Source organism: Pleurodeles waltl, chromosome 4_2, assembly GCF_031143425.1.
Source record: "Pleurodeles waltl isolate 20211129_DDA chromosome 4_2, aPleWal1.hap1.20221129, whole genome shotgun sequence".
NCBI classification, from domain to species: Eukaryota; Metazoa; Chordata; class Amphibia; order Caudata; family Salamandridae; genus Pleurodeles; species Pleurodeles waltl.
This window is the reverse complement of record NC_090443.1, coordinates 342,487,131-342,503,836: the sequence shown is the minus strand read 5'-3', so window position 1 is coordinate 342,503,836 and position 16,706 is coordinate 342,487,131. Positions and strand designations below refer to the sequence as shown.

Here is a 16,706-nt window from a genome sequence, read left to right as displayed (position 1 = left end):
CTATTTAGTTTGCCCTTTGTGATGAACAGCCATCCGGTAGGAGGCAGGGTCAGCCAATTCCGTCCAGTGTAGCAGAGTACTAGATCCAACAGGTAGGTCCTTAAAATTGTCCAATGGAGTTAAACCCTGACATTCCTTTTCCACCCACCGCACCTGCCACCTACATCAGAGCAGCTTTTAGAGGACTCTTAGTCCATTGTACGCCAAGAGGTGCAGGCTCTTTTGGCCAAAGGAGAAAGGGTAGCGGCCTCAAAAGTAGAGATTGGATGTTATTCCTGCCTACTTCCTTGTGCTGAAGAGGGATGGAAACCTTCATCCTATTTTGCATCCTTGCCTGCATCGACTTTGTGCGCAAGGACAAAATCAGGATGCTCACACTGGCCCACATTCTTTCTCCCTGAGTCCCTGAGATTGGATGGTGTTATTAGACCCACAGAATGTTTACTTTCACATCCCTGTTCTGCAGGTCTACAGGCACAACATGGTTCGAGGTAAGCAACCTGCCCCCTTCGGGTGTTCACAATGGTGAAGGTGGTGGTAGCTGCCCATCTTTGGAGGTCTAGAGTACCTGTCCTTCCCCTACCTTGACAACTGGCTGTTGAAGGCAAGTTTGCCAAAGTCAGTCATGAAGCTCTTCCACACAACGGCAAATCTACTGGTATTGCTCTCCATCAAGCTGCCAAAGGCACACCTGACTCCTTCTCAGAGGATCCTTTTTATTGGAGTCATCCTAAATACAGTGTGTCTAAAAAGTCTAGGAAAGAAGGGCTATGATCCTGATGTTTCAGCCTCCATCTCTTCGGTCTCAGTTAGGATGGTCCTGTGGCTTCTTGGTCTGCTAGCCACTGTCAAGAATGCATGGTGTAATACTTTTACGTGCTGGAGTTTCCAAGAAAGCTTTGCATTTGAAACACTTTTGAAACGCATTACACATGCAGTGGAGCATGGAACTCTTGTACGCCTCTCCTGCAACCTGCTCGCTGACCAAGGCATTTGACATATGCTGGCTTTGCAGTGGAACCTGAAATCTCAGTGGGCCCAGCATCAGCGGAACCTGCTGGATTCCTTTTAGGTGTCAGAGGAGACTACAGAAGATCTGTAGTAGTGGCTGCATGGCCGCAGTTGGACCAGAAGCAGACCCCTCTCCCTACCCCACCCAGAGCCGATGGTGGATACGGACACACCACTATTGGGTTGGGGAGGCTATCTGGTAGAGGTGGAGATCAGAGGACTCTGGTCTCTGGGAGAGACCGGCCTACACATAATTCTGTTGTATCAGTGAGCGATTCGCTTGTAGTTGGAGGCCTTCCTGCCAATCATCAAGGGAAGGCTGGTTAAGGTTCTCACAGACAACACCACTGCCATGTGATACAACAACAAGCAAGGCAGAAAAGAGTCTTGAGTTCTGTGCCAGGAGATTCTATGCCTCTGGAAGTGGAGGAATTATAAGTTCATTTCCCTATTTCCCTCATGGTAAGCCACCTGGCAGGCTGCTTAAATGCCAGGGTGGAAGCCTTTAGTCACTGAAGCCTAGTGAATCACAAATGGCAATTAAACCTAGAGAAGGCGCAGTGCGTCTTCCAGCAATGGGGAATATCCTGCCTTAATCTCTTTGCCACTGCCAAGAATGCACAGTGTAATACTTTTGTGCACTGGAATTTCCAAGAAGGCTTTGCCTCAGAGATGCATTGCACACGCAGTGGAGCCTGGGACTCCTGTACATCTCTTTGCCACTACCTTTTCTGCCTGAGTTGTGAAGGAGATCAGGAACAACCAAGTCATCCAAGTTGCTCCAGATTGGGCCAACAGAGTGTGGTAACTGGAACTTCTGTGCCTGAACATCTGTCCTCTGATCAGGGTGTTGCTTCCAAAGGATATTCTGTTGCAGCCGGGGGAAGTTCCTGCACTTGGGGCTGCACAACCTGCACCTCAATGTGCGGACATCAGGCAGTGATATTTAATGTTCTTTGAGCTCCCTCCTGAAGTCATTGATATCTTTGTGGCAGCCAGACATCTTTCCACTAAATCAGTTAGCTGGGTGCTGGGGTAAATTTATGACTTGGTGTGTTACCCGCCAGATGGACCCATTGCAGGTCAAACTCGGATGTATTGTTGTTTGATTTGTTCTAGGTCAGAAGGGATTTGCTGTGGGGACTGTTGAAGGTTACTTGCCAGCTCTTTCACATTTGCTAGAACGGCTACCCTTATTCAAAATACCGATTGTGATGTGTTTTTTTAAAGGTTTGCAACCTATGGTTCCGCCAAAACCATTTTTGATGCCACTTTGGGACTTAAATTTGGTCTTCACTTTCTTCATGTGTACCCCTTTTGAATAAATGCACAGCTGACTATTGCTCCTCTTCACCTTGAAAATGGTCTTTCTGGTTGCAATAACACAGTGATTCTCAGAGTACAGCCAGGGGGACGAATGCGGCCCACCTGAACTTTATATGTGGCCCCTAGTCAACAGCAGCACTGGGCCACTCAGCGATAACAATAAGATGTTAAATAAACAAGCTGCTATTTATTTAAAGGTTAATTGAAGTTAAAGAAATGACTTAAGTAGGGTATCCTGCACAGATTAAACTTTAGGAACACTTTCATTTTTAAAGACATCTTTCAGCACTAGTGTGATAAAACTTCATAGTTCAAAAAGTGTATTTCATTGACATGCACAGGCGTTTCACCTTAGTATATCAGATTATATCAGTGCATTGAGAAGTAGTTTTCAAACATGAATTTAGAAACATTCACGGTTCCCACCATCCTGACAACAATGGCAATAGTGAACTAAGAGGCAAGTCAATTGTTATGTGCATTCTCTGGGTGACCTGGGTTTCTATTATACATGAACACATTTATAATTTATGAAATCAAACACAGGAGAAGGTTTTGTACAGTTCAAATACTGAAGTCTTGTATTTCAAGATCATCTTATCTGTGATAGTGAAAAAGGAAGAAAGTGAAATAAAACAATTGCCCAGGATCACACAATTTGGTTAAGTGAGAAAGCCGGTATTAATCACAGGTTTTCTGGATTCACATTGTGCACTTAAGCTACTACATGTATATGCTACATTTCCTCCACACCCACCTTACTGACAACTGCCTCACCACCCCCACACCTGACTACCACCCCGCTGGCATCAATTTGGCCCTCTGTCACATCATAGAGCAAACGTATTGCCCCAGGGAAAATGTTTACGTGTACCTATGCAAGAACATCAACATGCTATGTGAGTGAGCCTCAGGCCCTTTCGGCCCAACCTCCTTATACTACCTTTTTTCAGATAAGCTGGTGTTTCTGATTTATGCAGCCTTCCTACCGAAGGTGGTGACACCTTTTCATGTCAGAAAAGCCATCACTCTTTTGACCTTCTTTGCTCCACCTCATCACTTGAAAGAGTAAGAGAAACTCCATTGCATGGCTTTTACATCGAACACACCAAGGAATATCAGGTGGACTATTAGCTCTTTGTAGGATTCTCTAGGTTAAGAAATGCAAGGCGGTGCAGAAGCAGACCATCTTGTGATGGATAATCCACTATATTAAGAGCTGCTATGCATCGGCTAAGAAGCAGTCTCTAGAAGGTCTGAGGGCTCATTCCACCAGAGCTACGGCTGCTACTACTGTATTCACACACAGAGTGCCTATCTTGGATGCCTATCAGGCAGCTACGTGGGCATCAGTACACACGTTCATGAAGCACTACTGTCTTGACAGTTAGGTCAGCATCAGGATAGGCATTTTGCCCAGCCAGTCCTACAAAACTTTTTGATCTGAGCCGTTCCAGACACCCACCAACAAGGTGAGGATCTGCGGTTAGAAGTATCCATCAGAAGAACAAGTTACTAACCTTTGGGAGTGCTATATCTGGTGGATTCTCTATCTAACTGCGGATTCCTCACTGTCTTTCCACCTACCTTTTCCATCCAAAAATGATCACAATTTAAGAAGCTGCATGTTTGTTCTTTCACTTTGCTGATGGGCTCTACATCTGAGGACACAAACACGTTTGTGAAAAAAGCTGAGGTCAGCACACATGGATGGAGTTTGAATGCAGCTCTGCACATTGCTTCTGGAATGCAATGGAGTTGATGTGGTAGCATGCAGCACCACCTACAAGCATGCATGAGACTGCTTTTTGAGCTTCCAACTTCAGTCTGGCACCTGGGGATAGTGACAAGGTGAGTAATCTGCCGTTAGATAGAATATCCACCAGAAAGAGTATTACCAAAGGTAACATGTTGATTTTACAGACCTCAGGAGAAATTACATTTTACCACAACCTCACTTTTATAGTTCTACCATTATTCTGTTTCCCCAGCTTTTTCTTCTTTGTCGGTGGCCTAGAACTGCATGCTACTGCATCACAGTAAAAACAACTAAAGTCATAGAAAAAACTTGAAAGATGTATTTTGTCAGCCCTACACTGCACACAACCACTACACCTGACCAAAATTGTCTGCAAGGACAGCACCAGCCCTCTCAGCCGTACCTCAGGAACTGCGTCATCGTCTGTTACTTGTAAGGAGTACACCCACCCCTTCCTACTTGCAGACATTTCACTAGCACACTCATAATTGAAGAAACGTCACCAGATTAAGCCATGCAGAACTTGAACCCCTTACTTGAGCCACACCACCCCCTACCTACAGGAGCTACAAGAGCTCTAACTTCAGGTGATGCACATGCCCCCCACCTGCAGGAGTTGCACCAGTCGGCTGTCCGTCTTGCAGGAGGAGATTTCAGACAGGATCAGGTACAACAATCCTGGATGGAGAAAAGAAAAGGTAATTAATGTCAAGGAAGGGGTAGAGGAGGAGAAGGACAATTCAAGCATTAGGCATGCATACTAGGAGAAGAGGGACATGGGGTACATCAGGGATCATGGGGTGTGTGAGGAGAACAAAGGTACAGGGCAGATCGTGGGGAACAGAGAGCGCATGAGGAGAGAAGAGGAGGAAAGAGTGTATTAGGGAATGAGAGGTGCTGAAAGAAAATAGGAAAACAAGGTCTACAATAAAGAATAAAGGGTGCACAAGCAACCTTGATCATCACAACCCCTTGAGCCAAATGTCTGCTCCCCATTCCAGAATTGAGAAACAGCAGGTCTGCCACTATAGTAAATAAACTGCTACATATGCTGTCAGGACAGTTGCATCTTCACCAGTACCCCAGGATAGCCAAGCAACTACCCCTCAGTCAGATATGTCTGGCCTGGCCAAAGGATTAAGGGACCAAAAATGCATCCTCACCAATGCAAGATCCATATAAAAATATCTCTTGATATTACACTAATTACCTATCAAAGGATGTGCATATAGAATAGCTGTTCATAACAAACACATGGCTAGTCGATGACACGGGCCAATTTTGAAAGAAGAATATCACCAGGATGTAAAATCATCATAAGAACCCATACAAAGAGCCGCTGCACACCTCCCACTTGCACATCATTTCCTGGCTTCTGAATCCTTTATAGTTAACCACAACCATTACCTAATATCATGTTCTTCCTACTGTAATACAATCCTCCCCATCAGACAGCCTCTTTTGCCACCATCTTTTTCAACTCGATCTTCAGTCTCGCTCATTCCAGCCTTGCCCTGTTCGACGACTTCCACACATAGCTCAAGAAACCACAGGGCTGATGTACAAAAGCCATTGTTCTATTGCAAAGTCTGTTATTCGAAAAATCACATGGTTTGCAACATCGAAATGGCTTTTTGTTGTATAGTAAACACGTTTTCTTATTCTATAACACTTTACCAAATCACAAACTGGGGTTGGGAACCCATAGAGAATCACTATTTGCAAGGCCTTGATTAGAGTGTCCCTCCCAAATAACAATTTATTAAGGTGTGTACCAATTTTGTTTTTAGCAAAATCGGGTTGCAAAGCTTTGATATTTTGTTTTACCAATTTCTAAAAGTAGGTTCAACCCATTTGACAATGGGAAATCTTTTCCTCTTTGTGAATGTTAAAAACAAAAAAATTGTTGGGCCAGTAAGCAGTGATCCATGGGACCACTGTCAGCTTGCAAACAAACAAATCATAAAAACTGACAAGATAGGTTAAATTGTGACCCACTACGTTTGAGAATTTTGTGAACCTACCTATTAGTACATAAGTTGGTTCACAAATTCCTTTCTATTTCTAAAAGTTGGTTCACAATTTGCAAACACTTTTTGAAAATTTGTAACATCAAGCCCCAAGTTTACTATCAGTGAGAGTGCTAATCTCCAGACTTCTAGCACTGCACCATATACAGATCATCTTTAAACCATCCTGGATGATTTTTAAAAAAAAGTTTGTGTCTTGGTTTTCTGCTGTCAGAACAACTAACAAACCATTGCTGTATAGCTATGTAGGTGCTTATCCAGTAAACAGTGTGCATCATATTCATTGTGAATCGACTTTATCATACATGTAAAAATGTTACAACATTTACACCACAATAGTGTACTATGTTGCCAGTTAGTGCAATGAGTACTGCAATTGACTCCCACAAACTCACGACGATAGCGGCTGCAGGGAGGAAGACAAAAAATATTGATCACTAATATAATTTATTCAGAATAGTTTATTTCTGGGCAAATTCCCATAGAAACGTATATTTTCATGCACTCTTAAAATACAATAAAATAATGAAAGACATATTGGCGGTCATTCTGACCCTGGCGGTTGTAAACCGCCAGGGCAGAGTGCCGCGGAAGCACCGCCAACAGGCTGGCGGTGCTTCCGGGGGCATTCTGACCGCGGCGGTAAAGCCGCGGTCAGAAAAGGGAAGCTGGCAGTTTCCCGCCGGCTTCCCGCTGCCCCAGGGAATCCTCCACGGTGGCGCTGCAAGCAGCGCCGCCATGGGGATTCCGACCCCCTTCCCGCCATCCTGTTTCTGGCGGTTTTCACCGCCAGAAACAGGATGGCGAGAACGGGTGTCGTGGGGCCCCCTAACAGGGCCCCATTGAGATTTTCAGTGTCTGCTTGGCAGACACTGAAAATCGCGACGGGTGCAACTGCACCCGTCGCACACCAGCAACTCCGCCGGCTCCATTCGGAGCCGGTATCCTCGTTGCTGGTGCTTTCCCGCTGGGCGGGCGGGCGGCCTTTTGGCGGTTGCCCGCCAGCCCAGAATGACCGCCGCGGTCTTTTGACCGCGGTACGGTCTTCTGGCGGTTCCCGCCAGGCCGGCGGCTTCCGCCGCCGGCGGAGTTCAGAATGACCCCCATTGTTATTAAAATATATTGCCATTTTTAAATGTACTAAAAACTAGTAGTTCTGTTATACATCTTCACATGTACACTCTAGATAAAGCAAGTATAATTTTAAAGTATAATAACTAAGCTCAAGGTTTTGCCGTACAAGAGCGTAATGACCATACTCAAAGTAAAAACTTTGACAATGCAAAAGCAGTCTTTTCTGAGGTGTCTGATTTCAGAATCCTCAACACCTCCCAAAATGACTCACACCCAAGGGTCGACATAGGGGATTTGCTGCAGGATATTATGACCATTTTACAGTAAAACAGTTTACTGGCAAGATATCTCTTCTAAATTTTATATGCAAGTTTTTTCGCACTCTGTGGTACAATTCTATTCATATAGGGCTCATATTCAGTAATACATTTGTGAGATAAGAATTTATCAGTTAGTCCTCCATCTCTCTGTTCAGAACAGCATTTCTCCATAATATACTGCCAATAATATTCCTTAAAACTTTTGAAATATTCTTGATATTTTCTTATAATGCCCCAAAATTGAACCTCAGCAGCCAGGACTTAGGACCTCATTATGACCCTGGCGGTCATGAGACCACCAGGGCCTCGGTGGAGGTCGGACCGCCGCCAAAGCAGCAGTCCGGCCTCCACATTATGACTGTGGCAGAGCTGCTGCAGTCAGACTGCAGACACTACCAGGTTGCCACCAACCGACAGCCTGGCGATGCCGGCGGTCTCAATCCGCCAGGGCAGCGCTGCCCTGGGGATTACGTCCCCTTTCTGCCAGCCTTTGCATGGTGGTAGGCTGGCAGAAAGGGGATGCCGGCAGGCCCATAGGGTCCCTGCACTGCTCATGCACTTGGATGGGCAGTGCAGGGCCACCCATGGACAGCCCGTCACACTTTTTACTGCCCAAATTATGGACAGTGAAAAGCGCGGCGGGTGCTGTCGCACCAGACACACTGTCACATTGCCGCTGGCTCAATTACGAGCCAGCGTCAATGTTGAGGCTCCGTTCCCCCCCCTAGGCCAGCAGGCGGAAATGCGGGCACAGCAGGCAACTCTTAATAGGGCCCGTGGATGGAAGACCGGCGTGACGGTCTTCCGTGCGAATGAGAGCCTTAATGTGACTAAGCCAGAGAGTAATTCAATTTGTGTCCAAATTAATCAGATCTTTTAACGAAGATCATTGATCACTAATAAATTGGCTGCTTAACTACCAGCCCCGATTTTTATCTGGGCCTGTGTATTCTTAGATAGCAAATGGATCTTAAGGAGTATCCATGTCTCTCTGGGCGGCATGGGTTCTGCATACAATTCGAGTCGTTGATTGAAGTATGTGCTGCGGGCTTGCAATGGTCGTACACCATCTGATTTATACATGGCACCTACTTTCAAACGTGGGATGTCCTCAAGTGTAATTGACTATTTTCTACTTGATGTTAGATTGTGGCCACTATTGAAGGATATGAAGGTGGAACTTCGATGTGAAAGTGATCACAACCCCTTGGTACTATCAATGGACGGGGAAGTCTTTAGGAGAACTCTGAACCTACAACGCACAGTGGTTCCCTCCCCACTGTTGAACAACAACTACACTAGAGTTTCATGGCCAAAGGTCTTGTCTAGCCCTTATGCAATTAGTGGGATTTATAACTATTATGGATAAGCTGGCAGTCTATGCGGACTGCGAAGCTGATATCCCCATTCTGGATATTCATCAAGAAATGTTGAAGGGAATGCAGAGGTTCTTCTACAAAAAATCTTGTGTTAAATTAGGTGTTGAATTCACCAATGGCGAGAAAGGGTGGTTTGATGAGGGCTGTAGCAGGGCCAAATCTGAACTAAAAGCTGCTATTAAGACAGATTGCCCAGCAGAGATTCAATCAGCCAGGCGATTATACAAGAAGGTTCAAATGGTAGCTAAAAAGTCATGGGAAAATGCATTATGGCAAGGCTTGATCCTTGCTACAGTCAATAAAAACGATGTCATGTTCTGGGACTTATTGTCCAGAGGGCAAGGAGGAAGCAGGAGGCTGATCAGGAATCTGATCCAACCTGAGATTTGGGTAAATCATTTCACCCAACTTTATGCTACCCCCTACAACTCCTTGGCCGGTCATTTTCCAGCATATGATTCATTAATTCCACAATTGGCTAGCCGGGGGGACTGGTATGAACCACTTGTTTTCTCTATAGAGGAAACTAACGTAGCAATAAACTCTTTAAAACCAGGGAAAACACCAGGGCCAGATAAGATACCAGGTGATCTTTATAAATCAGAAATTTCCATCTGGTCATGGTACATTAACCTGATTTCAAACAGAATTGCCGCTGGCGGTGCAATTCCAAGCACTTGGAAGGGAGCAGAAATAATTCCCATTTTCAAAAAGGGCAACGCAAACTCCCCTGCCAAATATAGACCCATCAGTTTGATCGATAATCTGCAGAAATTTTTTGCTAAACATTTGCTAGAGAGGCTAACTACTTGGGTTCAAGACCATCAGGCCCTCTCTACGTTACAAGCAGGTTTTCGATCTAAAACTAGTAAAATTGACCAGGTTTTAGATTGACACTTCTGTATTGGAAATACGTGGCTCTTGCTAAACAACCTTTAAATGTTGTATTTGTGGACCTTAGAGCTGCCTTCGATCTGGTCTCTAGAGAAAAGTTGTGGGAAACTCTATTTCAGATGGGTGTCCCCAAAAAATTTAGTTTTTCTCCTTCAGCAGCTACATGCTAATACGTATGCACAAGTGAGGTGGGGTGCCCAGGGAGAACTGACAGACAAAATCCCCATACGGAGGGGAGTACGCCAGGGTTGTGTCTTGGCCCCCTTACTATTCATCTTATTTATTAACTAAGTGGTCCAAATTCAATCCTCTTGTTCCCACCTTGAATGGGCAGAAGATCCCAATATTACTGTTTGCCGATGACTCACTTCTTATCTCTAAGACCCCCGTGGGCCTCCAAATCCTTGTGGATAGATTTAAGTCTTTTTGTGATGACCACGGTTTGGAATTGAATGCCAATAACACCAAGCTGATGGTGTTCTCTTCCGGCTCTGGTCAGAGGTGCACCACCAACTTGGATGGGGCCGCATTAAGTAGACTCGGAGCTTTTTGTATATAGCGATTCAGTACTTGATCTACTAAGGAGGCCGAAAGCGGCCACTGTTCCATGGGTCAAGCACTTTTCCAAATGGTTTTGTATTCTTGGATTACGAAGGTTTTGGGACGAGCCACACAAGCTGGAAAGATCTGATAAAATCGTTTGAAGATAACGTACTGGTCCTATGTAAAAAAACAACCTGGTCCATAGTTTTTCCTATGGCCAGCTGACCAACTTATTTATCGATCTTAAGTGGTATCCCCAATTTGAACCATATCTTGATCTGATTCCCGATTTATTGGGGAAGGGTTTCTACGCACGCTTCTGCTTTGGAAGCCTCCCGTTGTTATCTTTTATTAAACGCTGGGACACCTTTCCATCCATTGATCTTTGTCCTGCTTGTCTTGGCTGTCTGAAACTATTGAACATTTCATGTTTTTTTGCCCTGTATATATTGGTCCAAGATCAAAATGGTTACGTCCAACGTGTCGAGACTTGAGCTTGAGCCAGTGTTCTTCAGCTATCAGGATTTTAAAGAGTGATACTTCTAAATCTGTAATCCTCGCGGTTAGCAAGTTCCTTGTGACCGTGTGGCGTATACAACATTGTTTATTGAATTAATCATTTTTAGCTTTGCTACCAACTACTAATTGTAGATACGACTATAGGGATATACCTTCCTTGTTTTAATTATTGTATATGTATTTATTAAGTTATTGAGCTAGTTGTTTTTATCCTTGTTTTAATTCTGTTACGTATGTATTTTATGCTTTAATGGCCTTCTAGACCGAATAAAGCTTTGCTATTTGATTTGAGTCGTTGATTGCAATATAGAATGATTCCAGCCACCGTTTATGCTGAGGTGCCCCCTTCTACCCTCGTAGCATGTCATCTGCCTTTTAGCCAGTAACAACTCTAAGGTGTTTAATGTCTTGTGAGCAATAGTATCCCCTCTTCCCCAGTCCAACAACACAACCTTGGGATCTGGTGGGATGACAAAACCGATCATTTTTGCATAACTCCAATCTAATATGACTGTACACCGCACAAGACCAGGTGCAGGAAGCCTGCTTCTGAGACCCCACATCTGATAATGTTCGAGTTTTTCCTGAGCCCACATTTTCACAGACTCCAGGGGCTGTTGTAGGTTCTGTGCAAAAAACTTGAAATCGATAACACGAAGTCCACTGCTCGAATAGAGTAATCCAGTCTGGGAGCAAAAGAAGCACAACATTCTTCCAATAACCTTTATGCTTAACTTCTTCGCCCACCTGGCGCTGGCCTAGGAGCAAGCAGTGGTGGAATCCACTTGCATAATTTGGTAGATATTAGATGTTGGATAGATGTGGCTGATTAAAGTTTGTGTAGGATTTCCATCTACATCGGTAAACTGAGAACTTTGACCTACAAGCCCCCCACAGTCGACAGTATAGACAGACATCCAAAGGGGTATGAGGAGATCCCTTCTTAATATCATTGAAAGGAATGAAGATGCCATTTTTATATACCTCTCCCATGGAAAACCTACTATGTTACTGAGTGATCCCTGTTTTCTAGTGAGTTACCAGCAGTCGTGGATGTGGGGGTATAGGGAGCAGAGGGGAGTAGATAATGTCCAGACCAGCTCTCTCCTTCAGTTTATCCCAGGTGCAGGTGGGTGGTGCAGCCAATAGTATCCATGGATGTCATATGTCGGGGCGAGGGGCTTTGTCCCCACAAGCGAGTGAAGACTCCGGGGCACAATGCCATCTGATTCAACAGTAATGTGCAGTAGGTAGGAGGACAGATGAAACCAGTAATATGCTAAATGTGCTTGTGCACATAAATAATAGAATTCTAGGCCTGGTGTCTCAAACTCTCCCTGGCAACAACGGCGTTTTCCACTTTACACTCTACTGCTTACTAGCCCACGCCGGTCTGATCATCTGGGATCTCAATAACTGAAAGAGGGACTAATTAAGGGGGGTATGGATTTTCACTAACAGGTATATCAGCTTAGGGAGATCATCATTTTCATTAGTGCTATTCGTCCGACAAGCAACAATGGTAGGGAGGATCCATTCTGTTAAACTACTGGGCATACCAGAACAGCAAATAAATACTCCCATTCCAATGAATCAAACACCTTAGAGGCGTCCAGCAATACAGCTACCGCATTTATATCTTGCTTAGAGGGAAAAGAGATTAGGCAAATTTTGCACAGTGGATCTAACCTCAGTAAACCCTGATTGGTCAGGAAGAAAGGGAAACAGACGTTTAGCAACAAGTTTAGCCAGGAGTTTAGCGTTGCAGTTTAAGGGTGAGAGCGGTTGGGGTGACTCACATTTGTTCGTGGATTTGCCGGGTTTCAGTAGAGTAATTAAACTGGCATCTCATTGTCGGCTGGAGGACGCGTTCATTCTTGGATTCCTGAAATATGGGCCTCTTGTCTAGAACATATGCAAATATTTTGTAGAACTATGCAGAGAGTTAGTCAGAGCCTGCGTAATTACCAGACGAGAGCCCACCTATCACCTCTTTTATTTGATCTGCTGTAAATGGCTGATCGAAGACCTGCCGATGTGCGGCACCTCAACCAGGCCAGTGCAGTGTTCTCTAGATAATCAGCCACTAGGACAGGATTACGCATACCCAGTGTACAATATAAGCTGGAGAAATACGCTGAAAAGCAGCTACAGTCTGAGGGGTTTCCTGCAAGTCTTCAATGTCAGTCCCATGATTTGCAGCCCAGGGCCCACCACTTACATTAGCCAGCGCCCTCCCTGGGTATCCTTCTGTACCATAGGCTTCAGCACACATCTATTTTCCGCAGTGCTTTCTCTTTCTCTATGACTACGGAACATTTGGATAGTTTGTCCCTAATCTCGTAGAGGGAGCAGGCCCTAGAACCACTTTCACAAGACAGCTCCAACTTTCCTATCTTGTGCTCCAGCCGGGCTAGGTTTGTCCTAAGTGACCCCAGTATTCCATCTTGCTTATCCATGCATCTGCCTCTGACAACAACCGTACTGGTCCTATGTAAAAAACAACCTGGTCCATAGTTTTTCCTATGGCCAGCTGACCAACTTATTTATCGATCTTAAGTGGTATCCCCAATTTGAACCATATCTTGATCTGATTCCCGATTTATTGGGGAAGGGTTTCTACGCACGCTTCTGCTTTGGAAGCCTCCCGTTGTTATCTTTTATTAAACGCTGGGACACCTTTCCATCCATTGATCTTTGTCCTGCTTGTCTTGGCTGTCTGAAACTATTGAACATTTCATGTTTTTTTGCCCTGTATATATTGGTCCAAGATCAAAATGGTTACGTCCAACGTGTCGAGACTTGGGCTTGAGCCAGTGTTCTTCAGCTATCAGGATTTTAAAGAGTGATACTTCTAAATCTGTAATCCTCGCGGTTAGCAAGTTCCTTGTGACCGTGTGGCGTATACAACATTGTTTATTGAATTAATAATTTTTAGCTTTGCTACCAACTACTAATTGTAGATACGACTATACGGATATACCTTCCTTGTTTTAATTATTGTATATGTATTTATTAAGTTATTGAGCTAGTTGTTTTTATCCTTGTTTTAATTCTGTTACGTATGTATTTTATGCTTTAATGGCCTTCTAGACCGAATAAAGCTTTGCTATTTGATTTGAGTCGTTGATTGCAATATAGAATGATTCCAGCCACCGTTTATGCTGAGGTGCCCCCTTCTACCCTCGTAGCATGTCATCTGCCTTTTAGCCAGTAACAACTCTAAGGTGTTTAATGTCTTGTGAGCAATAGTATCCCCTCTTCCCCAGTCCAACAACACAACCTTGGGATCTGGTGGGATGACAAAACCGATCATTTTTGCATAACTCCAATCTAATATGACTGTACACCCGCACAAGACCAGGTGCAGGAAGCCTGCTTCTGAGACCCCACATCTGATAAAGTTCGAGTTTTTCCTGAGCCCACATTTTCACAGACTCCAGGGGCTGTTGTAGGTTCTGTGCAAAAAACTTGAAATCGATAACACGAAGTCCACTACTCGAATAGAGTAATCCAGTCTGGGAGCAAAAGAAGCACAACATTGTTCCAATAATCTTTATGCTTAACTTCTTCGCCCATCTGGCGCTGGCCTAGGAGCCAGCAGTGGTGGAATCCACTTGCATAATTTGGTAGATATTAGATGTTGGATAGATGTGGCTGATTAAAGTTTGTGTAGGATTTCCATCTACATCGGTAAACTGAGAACTTTGACCTACAAGCCCCCCACAGTCGACAGTATAGACAGACATCCAAAGGGGTATGAGGAGATCCCTTCTTAATATCATTGAAAGGAATGAAGATGCCATTTTTATATACCTCTCCCGTGGAAAACCTACTATGTTACTGAGTGATCCCTGTTTTCTAGTGAGTTACCAGCAGTCTTGGATGTGGGGGTATAGGGAGCAGAGGGGAGTAGATAATGTCCAGACCAGCTCTCTCCTTCAGTTTATCCCAGGTGCAGGTGGGTGGTGCAGCCAATAGTATCCATGGATGTCATATGTCGGGGCGAGGGGCTTTGTCCCCACAAGCGAGTGGAGACTCCGGGGCAGAATGCCATCTGATTCAACAGTAATGTGCAGTAGGTAGGAGGACAGATGAAACCAGTAATATGCTAAATGTGCTTGTGCACATAAATAATAGAATTCTAGGCCTGGTGTCTCAAACTCTCCCTGGCAACAACGGCGTTTTCCACTTTACACTCTACTGCTTACTAGCCCACGCCGGTCTGATCATCTGGGATCTCAATAACTGAAAGAGGGACTAATTAAGGGGGGTATGGATTTTCACTAACAGGTATATCAGCTTAGGGAGATCATCATTTTCATTAGTGCTATTCGTCCGACAAGCAACAATGGTAGGGAGGATCCATTCTGTTAAACTACTGGGCATACCAGAACAGCAAATAAATACTCCCATTCCAATGAATCAAACACCTTAGAGGCGTCCAGCAATACAGCTACCGCATTTATATCTTGCTTAAAGGGAAAAGAGATTAGGCAAATTTTGCACAGTGGATCTAACCTCAGTAAACCCTGATTGGTCAGGAAGAAAGGGAAACAGACGTTTAGCAACAAGTTTAGCCAGGAGTTTAGCGTTGCAGTTTAAGGGTGAGAGCGGTTGGGGTGACTCACATTTGTTCGTGGATTTGCCGGGTTTCAGTAGAGTAATTAAACTGGCATCTCATTGTCGGCTGGAGGACGCGTTCATTCTTGGATTCCTGAAATATGGGCCTCTTGTCTAGAACATATGCAAATATTTTGTAGAACTCTGCAGAGAGTTAGTCAGAGCCTGCGTAATTACCAGACGAGAGCCCACCTATCGCCTCTTTTATTTGATCTGCTGTAAATGGCTGATCGAAGACCTGCCGATGTGCGGCACCTCAACCAGGCCAGTGCAGTGTTCTCTAGATAATCAGCCACTAGGACAGGATTACGCATACCCAGTGTACAATATAAGCTGGAGAAATACGCTGAAAAGCAGCTACAGTCTGAGGGGTTTCCTGCAAGTCTTCAATGTCAGTCCCATGATTTGCAGCCCAGGGCCCACCACTTACATTAGCCAGCGCCCTCCCTGGGTATCCTTCTGTACCATAGGCTTCAGCACACATCTATTTTCCGCAGTGCTTTCTCTTTCTCTATGACTACGGAACATTTGGATAGTTTGTCCCTAATCTCGTAAAGTGAGCAGGCCCTAGAACCACTTTCACAAGACAGCTCCAACTTTCCTATCTTGTGCTCCAGCCGGGCTAGGTTTGTCCTAAGTGACCCCAGTATTCCATCTTGCTTACCCATGCATCTGCCTCTGACAACAACCGTACTGGTCCTATGTAAAAAACAACCTGGTCCATAGTTTTTCCTATGGCCAGCTGACCAACTTATTTATCGATCTTAAGTGGTATCCCCAATTTGAACCATATCTTGATCTGATTCCCGATTTATTGGGGAAGGGTTTCTACGCATGCTTCTGCTTTGGAAGCCTCCCGTTGTTATCTTTTATTAAACGCTAGGACACCTTTCCATCCATTGATCTTTGTCCTGCTTGTCTTGGCTGTCTGAAACTATTGAACATTTCATGTTTTTTTGCCCTGTATATATTGGTCCAAGATCAAAATGGTTACGTCCAACGTGTCGAGACTTGGGCTTGAGCCAGTGTTCTTCAGCTATCAGGATTTTAAAGAGTGATACTTCTAAATCTGTAATCCTCGCGGTTAGCAAGTTCCTTGTGACCGTGTGGCGTATACAACATTGTTTATTGAATTAATAATTTTTAGCTTTGCTACCAACTACTAATTGTAGATACGACTATAGGGATATACCTTCCTTGTTTTAATTATTGTATATGTATTTATTAA

General features: G+C 44.4%; 1 protein-coding gene across 1 annotated transcript in view; it reads right to left on the bottom strand.

Annotated features, from left to right (window-relative positions):
* The window catches only part of LOC138292684 (uncharacterized), a 311,929-nt gene that overhangs the window by 65,173 nt on the left and 230,050 nt on the right, over positions 1 to 16,706 (bottom strand). The window contains exon 7 of the mRNA XM_069231404.1: positions 4,704 to 4,774. Within this exon, the coding sequence (XP_069087505.1) occupies positions 4,704 to 4,774 (71 nt within the window). The remainder of the gene's footprint in view (positions 1 to 4,703; positions 4,775 to 16,706) is intronic.